Source organism: Lactuca sativa, chromosome 8 (genome assembly GCF_002870075.4).
Source record: "Lactuca sativa cultivar Salinas chromosome 8, Lsat_Salinas_v11, whole genome shotgun sequence".
NCBI lineage: Eukaryota > Viridiplantae > Streptophyta > Magnoliopsida > Asterales > Asteraceae > Lactuca > Lactuca sativa.
This window is the reverse complement of record NC_056630.2, coordinates 81,655,426-81,678,541: the sequence shown is the minus strand read 5'-3', so window position 1 is coordinate 81,678,541 and position 23,116 is coordinate 81,655,426. Positions and strand designations below refer to the sequence as shown.

At 39.3% G+C, this 23,116-nt stretch overlaps 1 protein-coding gene across 6 annotated transcripts; it reads right to left on the bottom strand.

Moving 5' to 3' along the window:
* Positions 1–3,011: 3,011 nt before the first annotated feature.
* LOC111896094 (serine/arginine-rich-splicing factor SR34) lies at positions 3,012–6,518 on the bottom strand. Of its 6 annotated transcripts, XR_002851802.3 has the most exons (13): positions 6,285–6,440; positions 5,989–6,076; positions 5,402–5,467; positions 5,254–5,328; positions 5,023–5,155; positions 4,794–4,948; positions 4,658–4,714; positions 4,467–4,558; positions 4,307–4,372; positions 3,872–3,986; positions 3,530–3,753; positions 3,328–3,416; positions 3,012–3,266 (listed from the first exon to the last, which is right to left on the bottom strand). XR_002851802.3 is itself a non-coding variant. In XM_023892115.3 (12 exons), the coding sequence occupies exons 2-12, from the start codon at positions 6,070–6,072 to the stop codon at positions 3,263–3,265; spliced, it is 855 nt and encodes a 284-aa protein (XP_023747883.1). In that variant the 5' UTR covers positions 6,073–6,076; positions 6,362–6,518; the 3' UTR covers positions 3,012–3,262. The 6 variants fall into 6 exon arrangements, 3 of the variants coding, with proteins under 3 accessions (XP_023747883.1, XP_023747882.1, XP_023747881.2); XR_002851801.3 differs by having other exon boundaries at positions 3,872–4,372; positions 6,362–6,518; XR_002851800.3 differs by having other exon boundaries at positions 3,872–4,372.
* Between the last annotated feature and the right edge of the window lie 16,598 nt (positions 6,519–23,116).

Here is a 23,116-nt window from a genome sequence, read left to right as displayed (position 1 = left end):
TGTGGCGGTCCGCGACGCCGTCGTAACGTGGGGAACACGCCCCCCCCCCCCCCCCCCCCCCCAAGTCGTTGCATCTCGTCGTCCGGATATCGTTGCCATGGAAACGAATTGCGACACATAAAATTTAGCCGTTGCCATATTATATACCGTTTGATAACGGCCAATTTCAAAAAAAAAATTACTTTTTTACCGTTTATATATATATATATATACTTTATTTCAATTTTTATATACCTTTCTCTCGTTCTCTCTATATCTTATATACATTTTCCATTAAAATTCCAAAAAATGGAGCAAAACCCAAATACCCCCCCCCCCCCCCTCCATCATCAAACCCAAACACAAACTCGCCTCTCGGATTTGCGGGGTATGAAAATTATTTCAACATTTTTTCGTCTCAAGGTTCATCACAAATACCATACCAAGGTGCTACTTTCAATCCCGTTTCACCGCCACTGCAATTTCCCAACTCACCTTACGTTCAACAAAATCAATTTGGTCAAAACCCAAATTTACAACAAAATCTTTTCTCCACTTTTGGTTCGATGCAACAAACAACCAATCAACTGTCGCCTACAACACAACCATCAATTCAAGTGGAAGCAGGAAGTAGTAAGAAAGGGAAAGGGAAAGGGAAAGGAAAATCAAAAGGGAAATCAATAGCGATGGAATCTGAAAATGCAGACGTTCCACAATGGTGGACACCGAAGGAGGAATACGCTCTGAAGGCGGCTTGGTGTGCTACTTCAAAAAACGAACTTCGCGGAAATGGAATGAAAAAAGGAGCTTATTGGGGGGCGGTGCTCGACAAGTTTCACGCTATTTTAAAGAAAAATCTGTATCGCAACAACGACTTGTTGAGCAGCAAATGGGGTATGATAACTAAGCGGCGCAGCAAATTCAACGGTATTTACAACCAGCTTGAGGCGCAACAACAAAGCGGAACCAACGACTTCGATTTGTTCAAATCGGCTAGGGAACAATATCGGGTCGAAATGGGTCATGTTTTCGACTTTGAAAAATCATGGGAATTGTTGCGAGCGGATCCAAAGTGGAATAAAACGCCTACATCGTCAGAGGTTCAATCCAAAAGGTCTCGCAATTCTAGCTCGGTCGACGTGTCGGACGCACGGACTAACATCGACCTAAACGTCGATGACGATGAGATCCCGGATGATATCCCCACCACGACAACCGCCAGGACGCGACAAAGCGAGGTGCGCTGCAAGGCATGCGGAGGAGGTGGAGACGAGAGCAAAAGATGCGGCGGAAATGAAACAGCGTCATTTGGAGTTCCTGGAAAGGCAAGCACGGGAGAAGCAGGAACAAAAAGAGAGGGAACTAATGACACATCAGTTGTCAATTCTTCGGACAAGTGAGGAGGGTTTAGCGCCTGCTGATGTAACGGTGCTACAAGCGATGAAGGAACAAATTAGGAAAAAAATTGGGTTAATTAGGATTGGTGTGGTTTTAATAGTAATTTGAATGGTATTTTAGTTATTAATTTAGGTTTAAAATTATGTTTTTTTAATTGTAATCGGAATTTTAGATTTTAAATATTATGTCTTTTTTTTGTTTTTAAAATTATTTGTTTTATAAAAAATATATTAGTTATTAAAAAAACACAAAAAGAAAAAAAACGAAAGCAAAAAAAAGTAAAAAAAAAACGAAATAGTAAAAAAAATAGAAAAAATAAAAATATTTATTTTCAAAAAGTTGGTGTTGCATCTTGTTGCTCATTTCTCAACTTGGTGTCATAACACCATTAGCTTAGGTGGCATGTGAGGTGACACAATTTGATGTTGCAACTTGTTGCCCCAATGCTCTAAAAGGTGTTAAGTGTTTTCTTTATGTAATGGGGTTCCCTTTTTTCTCAATTTATGCAATACGTTTGAGTTTTTAAACGAAATATAAAATCAGAGTTCATTCTAGGAGTATAATATTACTAACATTGTGTCAAATATATTTATTACAATGCAATGACACATGTTAAATACTTATACCATGCAACATTATTTTACGCAACAATATTTCAAATTTTTACTAATTTGTATAACTTATACAACCATATTCTACTTGAAAAGTACGGCATTTGGCATATTTTCATACTATGATAAAGAAGGGATCAAACCAATCGGGGCTTATTGGGTGTTTGGGAATTGCTTATTTAACATAATTTATGTTTTTTTAGTATGTATTAACTTTTATTTTGTGTAAGAAATGTTCGGATTAATTATCTGGTACCCAAAATGTAGCAAGTTAATACGTTGTTTTTGTTTTATTGTGTTTGACAAATTCTATTTATACATATCTGAACAAATAACTTCATAAAAACTTTTTATTTAAGTAAATAATCAATGGTGAATTCACTTATCAAAAATATTCTTATATCCAAACACTTAAAATATTTATTACCAATACCACTTAAGACTTTAAATAAACAAAATATTCTTATATCCTAACGCTTAAAATATTTTATTACCAATACCAACTTAAGACTTTAAATAAGCAAAACCCGTAAATCACATGACACCTGTCATTAGAAAATTTGTTAGATATCTAATATGTACATTTTTTTAAACTTATATTTTATCATTGAAACCTGTTGCTATAGTGAGATTTTAGGTAATCGTCTTTAGATAAAGAAATTGTCTTTGATTATTTATATATTAGTAGTCAAGTAATCAATTTCGTATCTATTGCAATAAACATGTTATCAAATAGCAAATACAATTATACAATTACATATTTAGCCATTAGTTTATTCAACCTAGTGGTTTTTTGGTTTAAAAGATATACAACATATTTGTTTTTATATCTTTTTGTACTGGTATAGTGTATTACATTTTAACCTTTGATGAGACTGGTAGCCTTTTTAATGGACAAAAAAATACAATTTTTGTCCAGTTGATATCTGTGAGTGTTCTGTCATGTGATGCCTATTGCCTAACAAACAAAGCCTTTGTTCCAAAACTTAAAGACAAGACAACACCATAAAAGATTACCATAAATGATGCAAAGTTCTTTAAGTACCAAGTGATACATGAAAAACAAGAACAAACTGTTCCAAAAAAAAGCAGAAACTTACACCAAACTCAGTCACATAACTGAAACAAAATCACAAATCCATTCTTTCCAAATCTCATCAATAATCATAATCATAATCCACCACTATTAATAACTGAAATAGTAAGCAACAACCCCATGATATCACCTCATGCTCCTTTTCCGCTCCATCCATAATCATCAACCCGCTAACTTATTACCTGGATACATATATATATATATTAGAGAGAGAGAGAGAGAATGAGGCTAAAAAAATTATACCGAGATAAACTCTTGCTCCTGCTTCTGCTTCTGCTGGGGCTCTTGCTAGGACTGCGTCTTTTTGGGCTTTTACTTACCCGCTTAGGGCGCTGAACTCCAATGTCACACACAACCGTTAACAAATAAATAAATAATTGTGTTTAGCTCAGTATAGCAAAAATAAGGTTAAAATTTAGCAGATTAGATTTTGAGTTTGACTTACAGAAGGTAGGGGAGATCTGGATCTTGAAGGAGATCTGCAAAAGTTCCAGAAACAAGCGAGTTTAATATCCACATGTTCCTCTGATCCAAGAGAGAGAGGGACACAGAGAGAGAGAGTGGGAGAGAGCCTTGATGCCCACTTCCATAATCAATAGTATTAATCAACGCAAAATCCACACATGTTTAGCAGCCCAACAGAGAGACCAATATACCACATGCAGGGATCTAATCAATTAGGAGGTAACCAAATATAAATTATACTTAATAAAATTTATTAAAAGGCGTAGTGTTAGTGTATGTGGCATTTGAAGAAGGAATCAGATGGTCCAAATTGTTTTTGTACCGTATAGTTCCCTACTTCACATTCCAGCTTTACCATTGCAAATCCCATTTCCATCATTCTTCTTCTTCCCAATATGCTTATTTAAGAACACCACAAGGAATTCCAAAATTCGCATCTACAAACCACAATACCTCAACAACCAAAACTGTTATAGGCAATTGCACCATATCCCATCATAATCCCATATACCCATATCTAAAACTCAAAAATAAATAAAAATTCTTCCAACTCAACTCCCCAATGTGTGCATGAATGTATTTTTTCATTTATCCAGACAACGAAAAGCATTCAAAATGAGATAACCAACAACTAAACTAACACTATCATGCAACAAGATTGCTTACTAACATGGTACAACAAGACTTGTTAATACTACTCTTAAGTCAAAATAAGCAAAACAAAATATATATATTACAAGGGAGAAAAGAGGCATGCCTTGATTTAGATCCAGAACGAGGTGAAGCAGATCTTGAAGCTTTTGCTTTTGCTTTCGGGGACTTGCTGCATCAAAATTTGAACTTATGTTTGTTAATTTCATTTTTCATGTGAGTTTGACACATTTCAAATAAATGATGCAATAAGAAAATGTTTCAACCTTATGCTCCTGCTGCGACTCCTGCTGTAGCTCCTGCTTTTGCTTCTACTGCGACTCCGGCTCCTAGAATGGCTCGAATCATATTCCTTCACCTACAAGCACATTTATAACCCATGAATATATATACACTAGGCATATTAATCATATATGTATATATGCTTAGTTGGCATATTAATTAACTGAAACCATACTCGTATGTATCCACGAGAGAAGGCGTTTCGAAACTCAGAGTCATCCAATTTCCGTATCTGTAAGCAAAATTATAACTATAAGCTTCAAATTTTAAACATAGCCCTGAAGAGGTGAAATAGAAAAATATTTACATACAGCATATTTCATGTCATCATAGTTTGTGTAGTCCACAATCCCTGTAGTACCCCCACCCTCCCTAAAAACTTGGGAGAAACAAACATCTCCAGCTCTGCGCATGTGATCCTTTAGGTCTTGCCATGATGCAGAAGAGGGTAAGCCAGTCACCATAACTGTGTCAAATATAAAACAAAATTGTATTTGAGAATTTAGTATTCAAATGTAAAAAAATGAAATAAAGACAGACCTCTGTAATCAGAGCGTCTAGAAACTCCACCACTGCGACCACCACCACCACCACCACCACCGCGACCACTGCCATAACCGCCATGACGGTCTGTAGAAGATGAGTTGCCACGACCACCATGGGCGAGTTCCACCTGTTCAAAGTAACCAAATGTCAATCAAAACAATATGATATTTAAATGTTTTGAGTAATTTAAACAAGATGATAATGATATCTGTATGTGGGACCCACCCTTAATCTGTGCCCATCAAAATCATAGCCATCGCGACCACGAATAGCATCTTCAGCATCACGAGCCTCTTCAAACTAAAACAAAGAAAATTAAAATGTATCAGGAAAACAATGATAAAAAGGAAAGCGGAAGATGGATGAAGCTTACCTCTACAAAAGCATAACCTGGAGGCCTTGGTGGAATTTTCAAATCAATATGGGCTATTTGACCATACTGCAACCAAATAAATAAACATATACAAAATTTATTACTACAACCTTTTGATTAATCTAAGTAAACCATATAAATAAACACTGATGTTGCTTTCCAAATGAAGTGCTTCATATGAGTTACTATCTTTTCATGGTTATTTGATGTAGGATATTGATTCTTTTCTTGAATATAGTAGATCATATTGATTTTGTGCTTTGAAATGTAGACAGTATCTTATTCTAAAAATCCAACTAATTCACAACTCTTGGAAGCGGAAATACTGTTCACTTTCACCAAGGCATAAAATCTAGCAAACGCACTTAAATGGCTACTTAAGACCCTAGAAAAATGTTGGAACCAAGTTTTGGAATGCAGAGTTCAATTTGAAACCATGTTGTGATGTGTAAGGAATCAATTTTGAAAACCACACTTAGAGAGCAATGTGAAACCATTTGTTGTTACATGTGAAACTCAGTTTGAAACCAGACGTTGTAAAATACCAGTTCAAATTTGGACGTGAATCTGAAACCGGATGCAATTACCTTGTAAAACAAATCTTCCACTTCTCGCTCGCGAATATCCCCAGGAAGATTGCCAACATATATAGTTCTGCTAGAGCGACTCATGTTCCTGGTTGAAAAAAAATAAAATAATTCAATAAATAAGGAGCGCACCCCAAAAGTTTCTAAAATAACCTAAATTATAAAATCAAATTACTAATTTACACAAGGAACTGCAAAAATCGATTGCATAACATTGCGAATGAACAGCCCGTTTGAATAATAGAAAAATCCAACATTAAAGCTAACCAATTTTGAATTCAGGGATGAATACGTGCATGCAAATGCGCGAGTAAGCGGAATCTGAGTACGGAAAAACGAAAAACTGATCTACTGAAGGTGGATGTTGGTGTACCTTGATGATGAGAAAATCTGGTAGTGAGGGCGATTTAGTAGAGAGAATTTCGACAATTAGGGTTTTGAGAGAGGGACGATCACTATAGCCGTTGAAAGAGATCCATTATCACATGTGGTATCGCGTAGGTAGGATCTTTGATAAAATATCAAATCTAGCGGTGGATATTTGCCTGCCGTATCGGGTCATAGAAACTTAGGCTGGCCCAGTGCTAATGGACTTTTTAAACTTTAGTTCTTCCTTAAAACAAAAATATATTTGTATAGATGTATGAAATGGTACGGTTTAGAGTCAAAATCACAAATTACACCGTGATAGTTTTAAATTGGATTATGCGGTGCGCTGCGGTCTAATTTTATACAGACGGTTTGTGTTGTTTATACGGTTTAATAAAAATAAATAATTAAATTTAGCCTAATCTTTGTTGAGTATCATACATGATTGTATTTTGTTTTGTATTCTCCATTATCAAAAACATCTTCTACCGAGCAAAGAAAGAATAGAACAAATAAGAATATAAAACTTATGGAGAATATGTGATTGGTAATCTATTCAAGAGTTCAACGTCAATATGTTAGCTATTTGTTGCATATAAAAGGAAAATCTTAATTATAAAACATGAAGTTATAAAAAATAGCAAAAAAAAGAGGGGAAAGTTATATGTTCCTGAACCCCAAAATGGTTAATCAGAAGTTTGAATGCCAAAAACTTGTCATGGATTCGAAGTTAACATATTGCAACCTATGGATTCTTGATACCAAAATTTCTCATGGAATCTAATCCAACTCCATCTCTGATTCATATAACTACCTGTATCAAAAGGAGCATCAGGAACTGTCAAAAGCTGAAAAAATGAATGGGTAAATTTTATGAATGGAAACCTATATATACAACAAAAAGCATAAAATTACTTGGGTTTTTTAGGAAAGTCTTCAAGAATAACAAAAAATAGAAAAAAAAATGAAAGACACCCCCCAAACATCAATTTGTTTTGTTTGTGAGCCCATTCATCACCATCGCCACCAAAGCCTCGTAGTAACAGATGACAGATATGACCATATTGTTAGATTCTAATTCTGAAACTGAAAAAAGGAACCAAACATGTACAAAAATTATAACTAAACTAGTTGTCCATATCTTGAATTCTAACTCTTAAACGTTAATGGAAAGGGTTTTCAAAAAGTAGAAGAATAAAAAGGTGAATAGATTATTGGTGATCTAAAATAAAAAGATTTAAAACTGATCTTGTGGATCCATTGAAGTTGATTGAACGATGTAGATAAATGGGTTATGCACCGGTTGTTCCTTGGGTGTTGTCCTAAACGGAAGAAAACATTACTGAAATTGAACTCAAATCGACCACAAACATCTTCGACATAGACGTCGTCAATGCCTTGTCATGCCGCCACCAACAATAGCCTCTTTGTCCTTTATCGACTCCAACGCGCTTGCGTTTAGTTGCGGAAAAATGGACCGTTTTTTAGAAAAATTTTCCAAGAAAAAATGAGACTTTTGAAAACACGTTTAGTTCGTCTATTTTTCTAAATTTTTCACGGAAAATGAAAATTTTCCGTTTTCTAAAATTACAAAGAAGTTGAATTTTTAGAAAACTGATAATCATTGTTTTTCATATTTTCTAATTCCAAATTTTTTCTAAAATATAAACACATACCTACCCCCAACCCATCACACCACTACATACCCACTTCTAAGCCCACCCCACATACCCACCCCCATCCCCACAAACACACACACACACACCCATCCCCATCCTCATCCCCACCCCACGAACACACACACCTACCCACACACGCAAATAAACCCACACCCCCATACACACACCCCCATCCCTACGAACACACACACAAACCCACCCCCACCCCACACACCACCCCACCCCCACAAACAGACAACACACACACACACACACACACCTACAAACACACACCCACCCCTATAAACACACACATATACACCACACCCACAAACACACATACACCACCCACCCACCCACCCACCCAATACCACTACCATAATAACCGACCTACCATTACCATCACCACCACCACTACTCCATCACTAGCACAACCGTCGCCGACGCCTTCATCACCACAACCACAATTGTTGCCGCCACCACTACTGCCTGTCATCACCATCACCTTCGTCGACCCACTACCGCCACCTCCCCCACCTACCACCGCTACCGTTTTTAAAAAATTAAAACCGATAGAAAAATACACATCCAAACATATTTTCTAATTTTATAAAGCTGAAAAATGAAAAATGAATAAGTTTTAACTGAACACATTTTCTAAATTTTCCAATGAAAAATAAAAACGGAAAAGGGAAAACGAAAAACGGAAAATGAAAACTGTTTTCCTGTACTAAAGGCAACCTTCATTTTTTGGTGATGCTTAAGGAAAGCATGTAAATAAGGTAGAGTGGGTAAACGATGGGAGAGTGTGTGTTTGACATAGAATTAGTAACAAGAGAGAGAGAGAGAGAGAGAGAAAGAAAGAAAGAGAGAGAGAGAGAGGTCATTGCTCTTGATCAAAATCGACAAAAGGATAAGGAAAAATTTTAAAAACATATAATCGGTTGTAGGAATTTTAACAGTGGTGTACTATGGATATTTCCAAGTCCGTGGAGAGAATACATAATCGATTTTAGTATTTTTAACGGTGGTGTACTACGGACATTTCCAAGATTGTGGAGAGCATACATAAAATCCTGATTGGAAACGACAGGAGGGACTAAAATTGGTAATCTGAACAAACTATTGTGGCCAAAATCTGAACCATGCAAACAATATTGTTCCTAAATGGCATGTCCTTTAGGTTATGTTTGGCGCGCCATAACTAACTTATTTTCGAGCTTTTTTAATTTTTCATGTTTAGCAAGCCAAAAAGTAGCTGATAAGCTAGCTCTTCATGACTTTTTGAAAATTTCTCAAATATACACTTAACTAATTATATAAAACATATTCTCATAAATGTCATTTTATGTCATTTTATATCTTTCATGTAGTTTATCAGTTAGTTTTAATTTTTTGTCAGCTAGCTGAAAAGCTACCAACTATCTTCTCAGCTACCAACTAACTTTTCAGTTATCAACTAACTTTTCAGCTACCGGCTAGTTTTTCAGCTAGTCTGAAAAACATAGCCTTAATATAGTATACAATATCAATATATTATAGACAAAACTACAAAAATGGTCCCTGTGGTATGCATTTTTTTTTTCGGATTTTGGGCTAAACCCTAATGTTTTTGGATTACTGGTACTTTTGAGCTAGTTTCATTGCATATTTTGTCCCTCCGATAACTGAAATGATTGTAATATCCTTGTGGTATTTATTTTCCATTTTCTTTTAAATTTAATACTTATTTATTTATTTTAATAGTTAAAATAAAATAAGACCATCTCTCTCTCTCTCTAAGTTCACCGTTACATAAATCCCATCTCAAGAAATCTTAAGAGAAACCCTTTGATGACACATGATTTATATGGCTGAGTCCAATCCAATGTCATTGGTCGCGTACCAATAACATCGGACTGGGGGGGGGGGGGACTTGATGATATATGGTCTAGACAGCTCTAGCGCGCCAGCCCTTCCCGACGCTCCATTGCCAACCTTGCTGGGGGACTCCCTTGACAGCCCTGTTGGGGACTCTCCTGACGGCTCGACTTGGCGCTCCCTTGTCTGGTGCCCCTTTGTCGGCCTCTCCTGGTGCGTGCCCGCCAGCCCTACCTGGCGCCTCCGAGTGGCCTTGCACAGCTCCTTGCTAGTTGAGCTTGAAGTAGGCTGGTCCAATGTAACATCCCAAATTTCGAGACCAAAAAATTTCGTTTTTGAAGTAATATTTTATAAAACATTTTACCAAAACATTGTCAATAAAACAACACATTACAGAATCACAATGTTATGTCCCAACCCATGACATCAAAAGTAATGAAAATCAGAGTACAATCCCAAAAAATACAATGTGGAAACCATGTGTGTGTGTGATGCGCTGCTATACCATCGACTCCTTCCCCTTCGACGAAGTGGTACCTGAAACCAAAACCAAAACTGTAAGCACAAAGCTTAGTGAGTTCCCCCATCATACCACATACAATATCATATCATCGGTATCTTTCAACCGGTAACTGCCATCAGTATCTTTCAACCGGTATATGCCATCAGTATCTTTCAACCGGTAATCATCATCGATATCTTCCAATCGGTACATGTCATCGGTATCTTTCAACCGGTAACCGGGGACTATTTCACCCCCTACTGCTATCATACAATATCAAGATATAATCATACAATCAGGCATATCTGGGTACTGACCTACTCTTCGATCCTAATGACCGATGTCAGGGAAAAACTATTCCCTACTACTACCACTATCATACATATTGCACATCATACAAGCATATCTCATGACCATATCAGATAAACACACCAAGATAATTATCACATAGACAATTATCTACCAAATACCCCTGATGGTGGGCCGACATTGTGGCCTTAGACCCACCCATACTGGAAGGTAACTCACATCGATGTCGTGCAGTGTCTGAACTATCTTCGGCGTACAATTCGACTACCCTCGACTCCTCGATCGCTACACGACAATACTTCAAAGTTATTCATTTGAGTATGCAACCCTAACTGGGGTCATACCAAACCAGGCAAAGTCAACATTGGTCAAAGTCAACACCTAGTTGACCTGACTCGCCGAGTTGGTCTACCAACTCGTCGAGTCCATATTCCACTAACCCGATCCAACCCCGACTTCACTCGTCGAGTCTAGCAAGAACTCGGTAGGTTCTCCTTCATTCAAACCATCTGGACCATCTTTATTCGACTCGGCGAGTTCTTCCCTAAACTCGTCGAGTTTATCTTCAGCATATGAATGCGTCCAGTCTATGACTCGTCGAGTTGTATGAACAACTCGTCGAGTTTATCTTCAAAGATTGGGAGATTGCCTTGGACTCACCGAGTCTGTTCATACAATCGTCGAGTCCCATCATTCCCAGGTCCCTTTTCGTGTCTAAACATCTACGGGACTTTCCTCCCTAACAGCTGGTCCATTCACAGAAAGGATTTGGTGGTCAATCCACCGTGACTCGCCGAGTCCCAAGAACAACTCGTCGAGTCCATCCTTGACCAACACTATACAGTCGATTTAAATGGGTCTTAACACACCAAAACCATAGTCTGGCCTCCTAATGCCCATTTTACACGTAAAGTCCTGAACTTGGTGCACATGCAAGGGGTCTTTGGCTCAAAAGTCCATAAAAGATGTTCTACAAAGTTCATGGGGCTCTCATGGCCAAAGATTTGGCACCTTTATGCCATGAGACCCCTCCAATGACCCACATCTGAAGTCAAAACCCCAAATAACCCTTCACAATTCCGAAAATGGCTTAGAAATCCCTAAAGATACTCAAAATCCAAGCCCTAAGGATAAATAAACACATGGAAGACCAAGACAGGGGGATTTTACCTTGAATGAGTTGGAAATGGAACAAAATCTCTGGATCTCCAAGCCCTACCTCGAACTCCCAAGCTTCCTTCCTCCTTTCAAGCTTCACAATCCACCAAAATGCATCAAAATGGCCTTAGGACACTCACACAAGGCTAGGGTTTCGAGATAATGCTTTTTGGGAGTAGTAGGGATGATGGAGGCTGAGATAAGGTGTTTAAATAGGGTGAAAACCCTCAATTTAGGGTTTTACCCAAACAACACCTACTCGCCGAGTCAGTCTTCTGACTTGTCGAGTAGGTCACTTAAACTGTCCGCGAATCTCGATTCTACTCGACGAGTTGGGCCTCCAACTCGTCGAGTCCCAGAGAAAAACATAAGAAATGCTTGAATTAACTGCGTACCAGGAATCGGGTGTTACAAAGATCCCCCACTTATCTTAGACTTCGTCCTCAAAGTCTGTTGCTCGATCTTGAAAAAGCTCGGGGTAATGCTCCCTTATCTCGTCCTCCGGCTCCCAGGTCCATTCCGAGCCCTTTCGGTGCTGCCACTGCACCTTAACCAGCTCCACTCTCTTGTTCCTCATATCGTTTGACTTCCTGCCAAGGATTTCCACTGGCCGCTTGATGTAGTTCAAGCTGTTATCAAAATGAATATCTTCCAAAGGCACCACTGTCGAATCGTCTACCAGGTGTAACGCCCGGGTTTCAGGGCTAAGCATATTTATCAATGTAATAGTCTAGGTCAACTATTGTAACTCTTTTTGAAGTAATAAAGATGAAGTATTTGAGTATTATGTGAATTATGTGTGTATATGTGCTTATTATTTAATTATAAATGTATAATTAATAAAAAATGAAAATAAGCGTCAAAATTAAAGTGTGAGATAAGCCCGATATCTTTATATAAAGTTGTAGTGGTTGAAACAAGGATTCTGGGGATATAAGGAACGCCGAAATCCGCGTTATAACGAAGAAGTTATGACCTGTCGAAGTTTCGCGACAGAACCGGCACGATACCGGGAAGCGTAAATAGTGAATTTACGATAGAGCGAGATTTAGCCTTAGCGATCTAAACGAAAGTCGTATAATATGTTAAACTAAGAACATCGATAAAAAGAACGCCCAAATCTGACTTCGTATGAAGAAGTTATGATTTTTCGAAGTTTCGGATTAGTAGTGCACAACCCGAAATTCGAATATTACATCGAGTGATTTTTAGCCGACACGACCTAAACAAGAATCGAAGATCTTATTAAGAGTAGCATAACGAGAAAAATATGGGTGAAAACAGATGCCGGATGAAGAAGTTATGAGGATTTAACGGACCAATCCTATCCCGTCCTGTTAATAATATAAAATTTAAAATCGATTCAAAATTAGCCAACGAAGTCTAAACGAAAGTTGTAGAGTACGTTCCCACCTTCGCGTGGATATAAAGAACGTTGAAAACGGAGGTCGTACACGAAAGTTACGAATTTTTGAAGTTGTAACTCAAATTTGCGAAGGTGGTGCAATGAGTGATGACGTGGCTCGATCAGGGCCGTAGCTTGCTGATCACGGTCTGGTCTTTAGATTGGGACACATAGCCCTTGCATACGCCCCGCGTACGCAGCTCGGAACGCCCAACGTTCTTCTCCCTTGTGTGGTCCGAAGTAGGTCCACGTCGCACCATCCGGAGTCTGCCACCTCGCATCTTATCCGAACCATTACGCCCAGTGTAGGTCCGAGGTACGCCCAGCGTACCGAGGCCTTGCAGGCTATATAAAGGGCCGAAGGCAGCTCCATTTTTCACACCAAAATCCTTTCTCTCTCTAATTTCTTTCTCTCTCTACAACCCCAAACCCCCCTAAACCCTAGAAAAACCCCCTAGCACCCTAAGGAAGCCCCGAGGCTCCCGGAGTCCCGAGAAAAAGGAGTCTTTCGGTTTCGAAACGCTGCTCCATTAAGTTACGGTTTTCGATAAAATTCGCTGTAAGTGTGCTACGCTTACCCAATTTGTAATATAGCTTTCAAATAATTATAGGAATGTTATTAGGTCCTTAAAATAATTATTTGGGCTATTATTATGAGTTATATTGAGTGTTATTAACGCTTGTATAATAATAATAATAGTCAGACTATTAATTTGTTGCGGTTATCGTTAGACTAAACCCTATTGGTATCGATACTAGGTTTTATCGAAGGAATATCGTTTTGAGAGTATCGAAGCGTTGTCCAAGTGCTGAGTCACCACCTTTCAGGTGAGTGCATAGTTACTTTCAGCTTACACATAGATATGAAGTATTTTATATAAATTACATGCTATGTGTGCATATTATTTGAATACTTGCTATCTATGCTGGATGAACGTTTTTATACATGTTTTCAATGATTTAAACTGTATATGTATTTTATATCTACGAAAATGTTGGGGTAAAACATTGGTAGATGTAATAGGTGGTGTGTGATAAAATGATGAGAGGCCTCGATGTTGATGTTGGTGATTCTGTCATCTAGCGGAGTATGGATGACGACCATGGACTCTTCTAGACTGTCCAGTGGAACACTAGCAGGCTCGCAACCTGTAGGTGTTTGTGAACGATGTGTTCACCAGTGTACTCCATCCCCCACATGGTTGCCTTTAGGACATTTATTGCTGAGGAATCCCCTTAGCAGTAGTGTCCGTCCCGATGATGATCCTTAGGCTAGGTCCCATATGATAGGTGTTTAGGGATGTAAAGTGAGGATAACGGGAACGGGTAATCGGGTTATTGTTGATTGATGAAATTAATAAACTTATTTATTGTGGGTTGAAAACCCTATGTGCTCACCAGGCTCCCAAGCCTGACCCACTCAGTTTTATGTATTACATGTAGTGGCGCTTGAGCATAGATATGATGTTGGACGAGGGATTACGGATATAGGCCTGTAGATATGAAATAATGTAGTAAGGCTTATATTGTACTGTTTATGCTTTTGATCTGTACGAACATGACATCCCAAGTCTTTTAATGAAATACATTTCTATGGAAATGTTTTTGATAAATCTTTATCATATTTTGTTTTGGGACAAATTCTGCAACACTTTTATTTAAAATGTTACTCTAATTTTTAAACAAAGCATAAACAAACCGATCTTTTCTGGCCGTGATTTTGGAGATGTCACACCAGGCATTTTCGCAACTGGAAGACACAAAAAATGCTATCAATCTGACTGAGTTCGGATGGCAGATCCAACCTATATATGCCCCCTTGCCCACCCGGGCCATAACCCTGAAGGGTCCAATATACCTGGGGCCCAGCTTGCCCCGCTTCCTGAATCGAATGACGCCCTTCCATGGCGACACCTTCAGGAGCACCATGTCCCCGACCTGAAACTCTAGGTCTGACTGACCCTTGTCGGCATAACTTTTCTGCTGACTCTGTTCCGTAGTCTTGAGTACCACTTCGGTACTCCCCATGACTCTCTGCCCAACCTCTACCCAGCATATCGGGGTCCTGTACTTCCTCCCATACAACATCTCGAAAGGAGGACGGTCGATACTCGCATGATAGCTATTGTTATAAGAGAACTCCACCAACGGAAGGTAAGTATCCCAACTACCTCCGAAGTCTAAAACGCACGTTTGAAGCATATCCTCTAGTGTCTGGATGGTCCACTCGCTCTGACCATCCGTTTGTGGGTGAAATTTGGTGCTAAAATGCAGTCGAGTACCCAGCTCATCATCTTCCAAAACCTGGAAGTGAACCGCAGATCCCTGTCTGAAATCACTGAAACTGGCACCCCGTGTCGCGCCACTATCTCCCGAATATAGATGTCGGCCAACTTTTCGGCCGAAATACTCTCCTAAATCGGAATAAAATGGGCACTCTTGGTCAATCGATTAATGGTGACCCATATCGAATCCACTCCTCACGCGGTCCTGGGAAGCTTCGTAATGAAGTCCATAGTAATATCCTTCCACTTCCACAGCGGGATATCCAACGGCTGGACCTTGACGTGTAGTCTCTGGTGCTCAGCCTTGACCTTTCTACAGGTCAGGCACCTTTCCCCAAACCAAGCAATGTCCCTCTTCATATAGGGCCACCAATAATCGAGATGAAGATCCCTGTACATCTTCATCGCCCCAGGATAGATAGAGAACCTGGATTTGTATGCCTTTACCATCAATACCTGGCACACACCCCCATGAGGCCATGATAATGGACCCACACCCTACGGTGAAGATTCAACAATCGTCGGCTATCACAGTCGAAGGAGGAAACCTGGCCCACAATTCGCTCGCTCTTCCAATGTTCCTCCTTCATGGCCTCCTGTTGGGCCTCCCGAATCTGCTCCAACGGAGTCACGACTGTCATCCTCATACAGATATCCCTGATCAGCGCTGCCTTGCGGCTAAGCACGTCGGCCACAACATTGGCCTTCCCCGGATGGTAGAGGATCTCGCAATCGTAATCCTTTACCACATCAAGCAACCGACGCTGCCTCATATTCAGATTTGGTTGGTCCATGAGATACCTCAGGCTCTTGTGATCCGTGTAAATGGTACAATGAACCCCATAGAGGTAATGTCGTTAAATCTTGAGGGCGAAAACAACATCCCCCAGCTCCAAATCATGCGTCGGATAATTCGCCTCATGAGGCTTCAGCTGCCTCAAAGCGTAAGCAATAACATGCCCCTTCTGCATCAATACCACACCCAAGCATGAGATGGACGCATCACAATATACCACAAAGTCCTCCATGCCCTTTGGCAAGGCTAAGATTGGCGCCTCGCACAATCTCTGTCTCAACATCTCAAATGCGGCCTGCTTTTCAGGCCCCCAGCGAAAGACCACGACTTTCCTTGTCAACCGGGTCAGGGGCACGACTATCTTGGAGAAGTCCTGAATAAATCTCCTATAGTAGCCCGCCAGTCCTAGAAAGCTCTGAATCTCGGATGGAGACCTCGGAACCTCCTATCTCATCACGGCCTCCACTTTGGCCGGATCAACCGAAATCCCATCCTAGTTGACAAGGTGCCCAAGAAACTGCACCTTGTGCAACCAAAACTCACACTTGGAGAACTTAACATACAAGCTCTCCCTCCTCAAAGTATCCAACACCTCTTAGAAGTGCTCTTCATGCTGCTCTCGCGTCATGGAATAAACCAAGATGTCATCGATGAAAACTATCACAGACCGATCCAATATCGGTCTGCACACGCGGTTCATGAGGTCCATGAATGCGGCAGGAGCATTAGTGAGCCCGAAAGGCATCACCACGAACTCATATTGGCCATAACGCATCCGAAATGCAGTCTTCTGCACATCCTCCTCTCTGACCCTCATTTGATTATATCCTGAACGCAGATCAATCTTGGAGAACCAAGACGCTCCCTGTAGCTGGTCAAAGAGGTCATCAATCCTCGGGAGTGGGTAATGGTTCTTCACCGTTACCTTATTCAGCTCCTTATAGTTTATACACATCCGATGCGACCCGTCTTTCTTTTTCAAGAACAGAATCGGGGCTCCCCAGGGTGAACTGCTCGGTTTAATGAATCCCTTGTCTAATAGCTCCTGCATCTGTGTAGACAACTCCTGCATCTCAGGAGGAGCCAACCGATACGGTGCCTTGGCTATCGGAGCCGCACCAGGGACTAGGTCGATCCTAAACTTTACCTGCCTCTCCGGAGGTATCCCAGGAAACTCCTCGGGGAATACATCCGCAAACTCTCGTACCACTGGCACATCGCCCACCGCCACCTTACCCGCCTCCCGGGTATCCATAACATAGCGACAAATCCTGCGTAACCCTGCTGAAGATAGCGCCTAGCTCTTCCTGCTGAACCTAAGGCTGGTCCTTGCTGTGGCCTCTCGCCCTGAATCACCAGCTCTCCCCCAATTGGGGTCTTGATCCGCATTAACTGATGCGTGCAGTCGATCACTGCCCCATTGGGGCTTAGCCAATCCATACACTACTAGAAAAACAGACTTTAACGACGCTCATTGCGCGTCGTAAAAGGCTCAGACGACGCGCAAATGCGCGTCAAGGAAGGCCCTGTCATAAAGAGAGACGACGCGCTTTTGCGCGTCATCTATAGACAACGCGCTTTTGCGCGTCGTCTATAGACAACGCGCATTTATGACGCTCATTTACGACGCGCAATTACGACGCGCATTTACGACACGCAATGCGTATCAAGGAAGGCCCTGTCATAAAGGAAGACGACACGCATTCGCGTGTCATAATCTTACGACGTGCGTGTTAATGACACGCAATGCGCATCAGGAAAGCCCCTGTCAAGAAAGGCCATGTCATAAATAACGATGACACACATTTTTGCATATCATAATTTTAAATTTTTTAAAAAAATATTATTTATAGATTTACTAATTTTTCATATTAAATAATACATTAAAAATCTCATAATACAAAATAAAATACCATAAATAACAAAGATAATTCATTTCACTAATATGTCAAATACAAATAATTATTCCAATAGTGAGTAAATGTTATAAAAAAATGAACTCATTTATATACAATTGCATTATCTAGCTTACTATGTGCCAACAACTTCTATCTTTTTCCTTCTCTGCATAAACTTCATCAGCAGCATCCTAAAAAACTTCTATCTTTTTCATTAGCAGCATCCTCAAAAACTTCTATCTCTTTCCTTCTCTGCATAAACTTCTATCTCACACTCAGTGTAGTTTTAAACATCAGGTTTAAAAAATCAAGTTTGTGAATCTCTTTTGCAGCACATCAGATGTGCTTTTTCCTTGAAATTATGCTGCTACTTGAGATACTATAGAAAGGAAATGTGATTTGGATAAGAGAGAGAGAGAGAGAGAGGGAGAAACAAGATATGAATAAAATAATTACCTACACATAAATGTTAACCAGCATTATAATTTGTACGAATGCAATTCTCTTGAAACAGGGGTTTGCATCCAAACTCACAATAGTAGCACATCGAACCCTAGCCTGTGACATTATAGAAATATGATAAATTTCAGTAAAATGAGCAAATTATAACAAGTTATACGAGGGCATATACCTAGAAACTTGTCGACGTTGAACTCCTTGGTCAATCCAGAAAGAACCCTCGAAAGATCCCTTTATCACTTGAGGCATTTAATAATAGAAGTTGTAATTGTACACATTGAAAGATGAAGGACATGTTTGTAATTATTGAGACTTAATTAGTTTGAATCTCTTTCCTCTTATATATAAAATATCTATAACGAGTCTAATTGCACCTAATGAAAAGCCAAGAGAAAAAGAGTTTTTAAAGCAAAGAATTCATGAGAGGTCCTAAGTAGCAGGGGCAAAAGGTTCTTTAATCCAATTACTTCATGCCATCTTTATGGAACCCACTCATGCAGCTTCGAATTCAGATGAGGTGCTAACTAAACTATGTTCAGTAACCCACTCATGCACATCAACCTGAAAACAGTATTGAAAAAAATATGTTAAGCTAAAAATAACAGGGAATTTATGAATAATAGCAACATAGTTTTCCTTTTTTACCAATGTGAGTATGCAGACTTCATTTTATACCAATATGGTTAGAATCAATATACATTAGCCATATTGGTAAAGAGGCAAAGTATGTTGCTATTTCCCACAATTTGCAAAAGAGAATGCAGTGGAAAACCATTAGAATTACCTCTGAAGCTCCAGATGAAGATCCAGTTGTGTGAAAAGAAACGAGCTAGTTTCCCACCAAAACCAAAAGACACTCCAACTTTGCATTGGTACCATTTTGGAGCTTTTAAAGGTGCTGCATTAACAATCCAAAATATAAAGAATTCTCTAAAAATTACTTATTAAATAAAATTACTCATCCACACCCACAGATATGTAAACAATTAACTTTTTTTTGTCATTTTCAATCGAACTCAACGGTTTTCATAAATAAGGCCAAAGTTTGTTTTAGGAATAGGAATTTACCCGAGATTTCCTTATATTGGAATGGCGAATATCTTTTTTGTTTAGCTCAATAATCAATATTCTTTTCAACCTCCCCCATGTAGCTGGAGATTCTATTCAAAAGTAACATTCTACAAAAGTCACAATATATCAACATTCAAGCACAAAACGTACAATACAACAAAGATATAAACCACAATAGCAACTAATCCTTGAATTATCTTTTACATTAACCAAAAAAAAGTTACAACAAAACTTATTAATCACTATAAAATGTATACTTTGAGACCAACAAACACCACATAATTTCAGGCCTCCAAAACAAATCAAACAAGTAGTCGTGTATACTCTCACTCTAATGCAAGATTTGGTTGAAGAGGTTTAATAATAATAATAATGCAAGGTAAATAATAATAATGAGAGATAATAGAACAACCCTAAAAGAAAATTTGGGTCCACCTCCACCACATTCATGAAGAAATCTAGCTAAAGTCAGGCTTCTCAGGGTAGGTGCAGCCTGATCTTTGAATGATCACATTTGAGGCATAACATCCAGCTCTCACACATTCCTCAATCGGCTTTTCTTTAACCAATTGCAATCTCCTCCACATTATCAGTATGTAAAACATCATAACCAATTTTTATATAAAAAAGTTTGTCAATGTCATACTCATATCATTTTTTAACCAATCTTTTTTTTTCTTACCTCCCACCCATGAACCTTTGAGAATGTTCTTGCTTCAGTTTCGTTTCCAAAAACATAATCCACATAAGGTAATGCTTTTTCTTGAGCATCCTTCGAGAATTCACAGATGAATGGTGTTGACAGGTTTATTGTGAAAACCTACACAGGGGGGTAATAATGTCAGAAAGATAAGAAATTTTCAGTTCATACGAATCGGTGTATTACTCATTCATTATTACCTTGTTGGCTGCAGCTGCATGCTCAGCTACAAGCTGGATTGATTCAGGAGACACTGTAAGGAAAAAGCCAGCAATATAGATGTACTTGGCCTTTTCAACTGTCCATGATGATGATAATTAATATTAGTAATTTAGTATAATATATTAAAAAAAGACTGAAATTGTTAAAAGATTTACCCAACGCCCAATTCTCTGGTTTCTTTATGTGGTCTGCCTTGTAGCAGTTGGCAGCTCATAGGTTGGCACCCTCATCCACATAATAGTGCACCTGATAAACATCATCATCATCATTAGAATATATATATATATATATATATATATATATATATATATATATATATATATATATATATATATATATAATCAGTAATTGAAGCGCTCTCAAACTGAGGAAGCACACATGCAACACAAGCAGCTAGATATCTCCTACAAGCTGAAAAATGAGCACCCATTTCACTGCAACAACATACAATACAAACATCAACCCCCACCAAGCTCCTTATTTTTTATTTATTTAAAATAAATGTTACCTGCAAAGGACAACATGCGGTATTGTTAAGCGAGTACTTATCACTTAATTAGCCTGAAAACCCGGATTTTATCATTTGAATGGTAGCAACGTCGGTCTTGAATGACATGGCCAATATCTGATCATTGATGGTCGAATTGAAAACTAAATTTGGAACAGATACAGTCCCTACGCTTGCAGTACCAAATGCAGAGAGTGCTAAAGCTGGATTCTTAGTAGTGTCGACAAACCCAACTTCAAAAGAACCCATGAGAACAAACAACAGCTCCAAAGCTTGTGGATGGGTGTGTGGTGGGTTAACTGTGCCATTAGGGAACTAGAGTACAGCATAAGAAACTCTTTGACCATTAAGAGCTGGAAATTCAGTCATGGTTGCTTTCAGAACCTTAAAAGCTGTTAGAAATGGTGCACCCACTAGTGCTCTCATCGTTTAGGCTTCAGAGTGGCACATTGATTGTTTGAATCATGAGACCACAAATACTAATTTAGACCACAAATACGATTGGTTGAAATCTATATAAAAAAGTAATACAATAATATAATGTAACTTCACAAATCATCCTAATCAATGAATCATTAAACCATATACTCAATTAGGATGGACCAGAGCAACAATTAGAAAGCCTTTGGTACTGTTAAACCTAAGGATTCAAATAATTCCTAGATAGAAAAATGAATCTGATCAAGTAAAGTAACTAACGAACTATTGTAATCATACCAGCTAATAGATAGCTTTGGGAAAAAGCCGGTGGTGATGTCCATAAGAATTTGTCGGAGGAACCCTACTCTCGAAGTGAAAATCATAAAGAGCTTTCTGATCAGGAAGTGGCCTGAAAAGCAACTCCTCAGTGAATTCTTCTCCATCGATTTGTTCTACTACTTCTCTCGTGGATTCAGAGGCAACGTGGAGTACAAACACTAACAGCACGAAGATGGAAAGTAAAGGAGCCATGAGAATCTTATAGAAGAACGAAAACATTGAGAAGTTAGAATCAAGAAAAACATACCTTAATAAGACATAGGGATTGTAAATTTGAGCAATAGAAGCAGTGACCCTAAGGTCACTGGACCTAATGTTGCTGGCAAGGGTAGGCGAGGTGAGATTGCCGAAGATGAGGGGCTCCATCGGCTGGGTGATGCTGGAAAGCGTTGGACGGTGGGGCGGGGCTAGAAGGAGGTCAGAGGTGGGAGGCGCCAACACCAAGAGAAACGTCGGAGGTGGGAGAAGCTGTCGATGTCGAGAACTGAGAAGAAGAGAAAGGGTTTGTCGAAGTGAGAAGGAGAGAAAGGGAAGTTGAAGAGAGAACGAGCAGTATAGGAGGGCAATCGGGGCAAGTTCTTGAAAAAAAGCCCTAGCTACTAGGGAAATTAAAGTGGAGGGAGAAAAAAAGGAAGGCAGGGACTTTAAGTTTTTGGGATTTCATTTTCCCCGGATGGAACGAGCGTTCTATTAAAATTTATAAAGCGACGGTCGTAGACGACACGCAGGTGCCCTCCGTGTTTTTTTTTTTTTTTTTGTTTAGACACTAATTTTAGGGCATGCAAAAATGCGCGTCTGAAATCCTTTAAATTTTGGAAGAGATGACATTATTTTTTAGACACTCACCTTTGCGTATCATAAATCACTGCGTGTCATGGTTCGCGCGTTGTAAAAGGCTATTTTTCTAGTAGTGATACCAATAATAACCTTGTTCCCCCGCAAAGGTATGAGAACCAGATCTACTAGGTAGCGCTCCTCGAACAGCCTCAAAACACAATCTCGGTAGACCTCCGATGCTCGCACTGACCGGTCATCCATAATCTCGACCTCTAGAGGGCAGTCCAACATGCCCGAAGACTAAAGAAACTTCTTGCTAAGCGCAAGAAAGACAAACGATCGGGTAGCACCCGAATCAAACAACACCTGAATTGGGATACCGTTCACATGGA

Bases quoted from the DNA above. Each gene is read 5' to 3' on its own strand.
- LOC111896094 (XM_023892114.3), bottom strand. The intron at 4,715-4,793 runs GTATGTAAATAT...TTTTGCTTACAG, and splicing joins ATGATGACATGAAATATGCT to ATACGGAAATTGGATGACTC. The intron at 3,564-4,306 runs GCATGCCTCTTT...GAACTTTTGCAG, and splicing joins CGTTCTGGATCTAAATCAAG to ATCTCCTTCAAGATCCAGAT.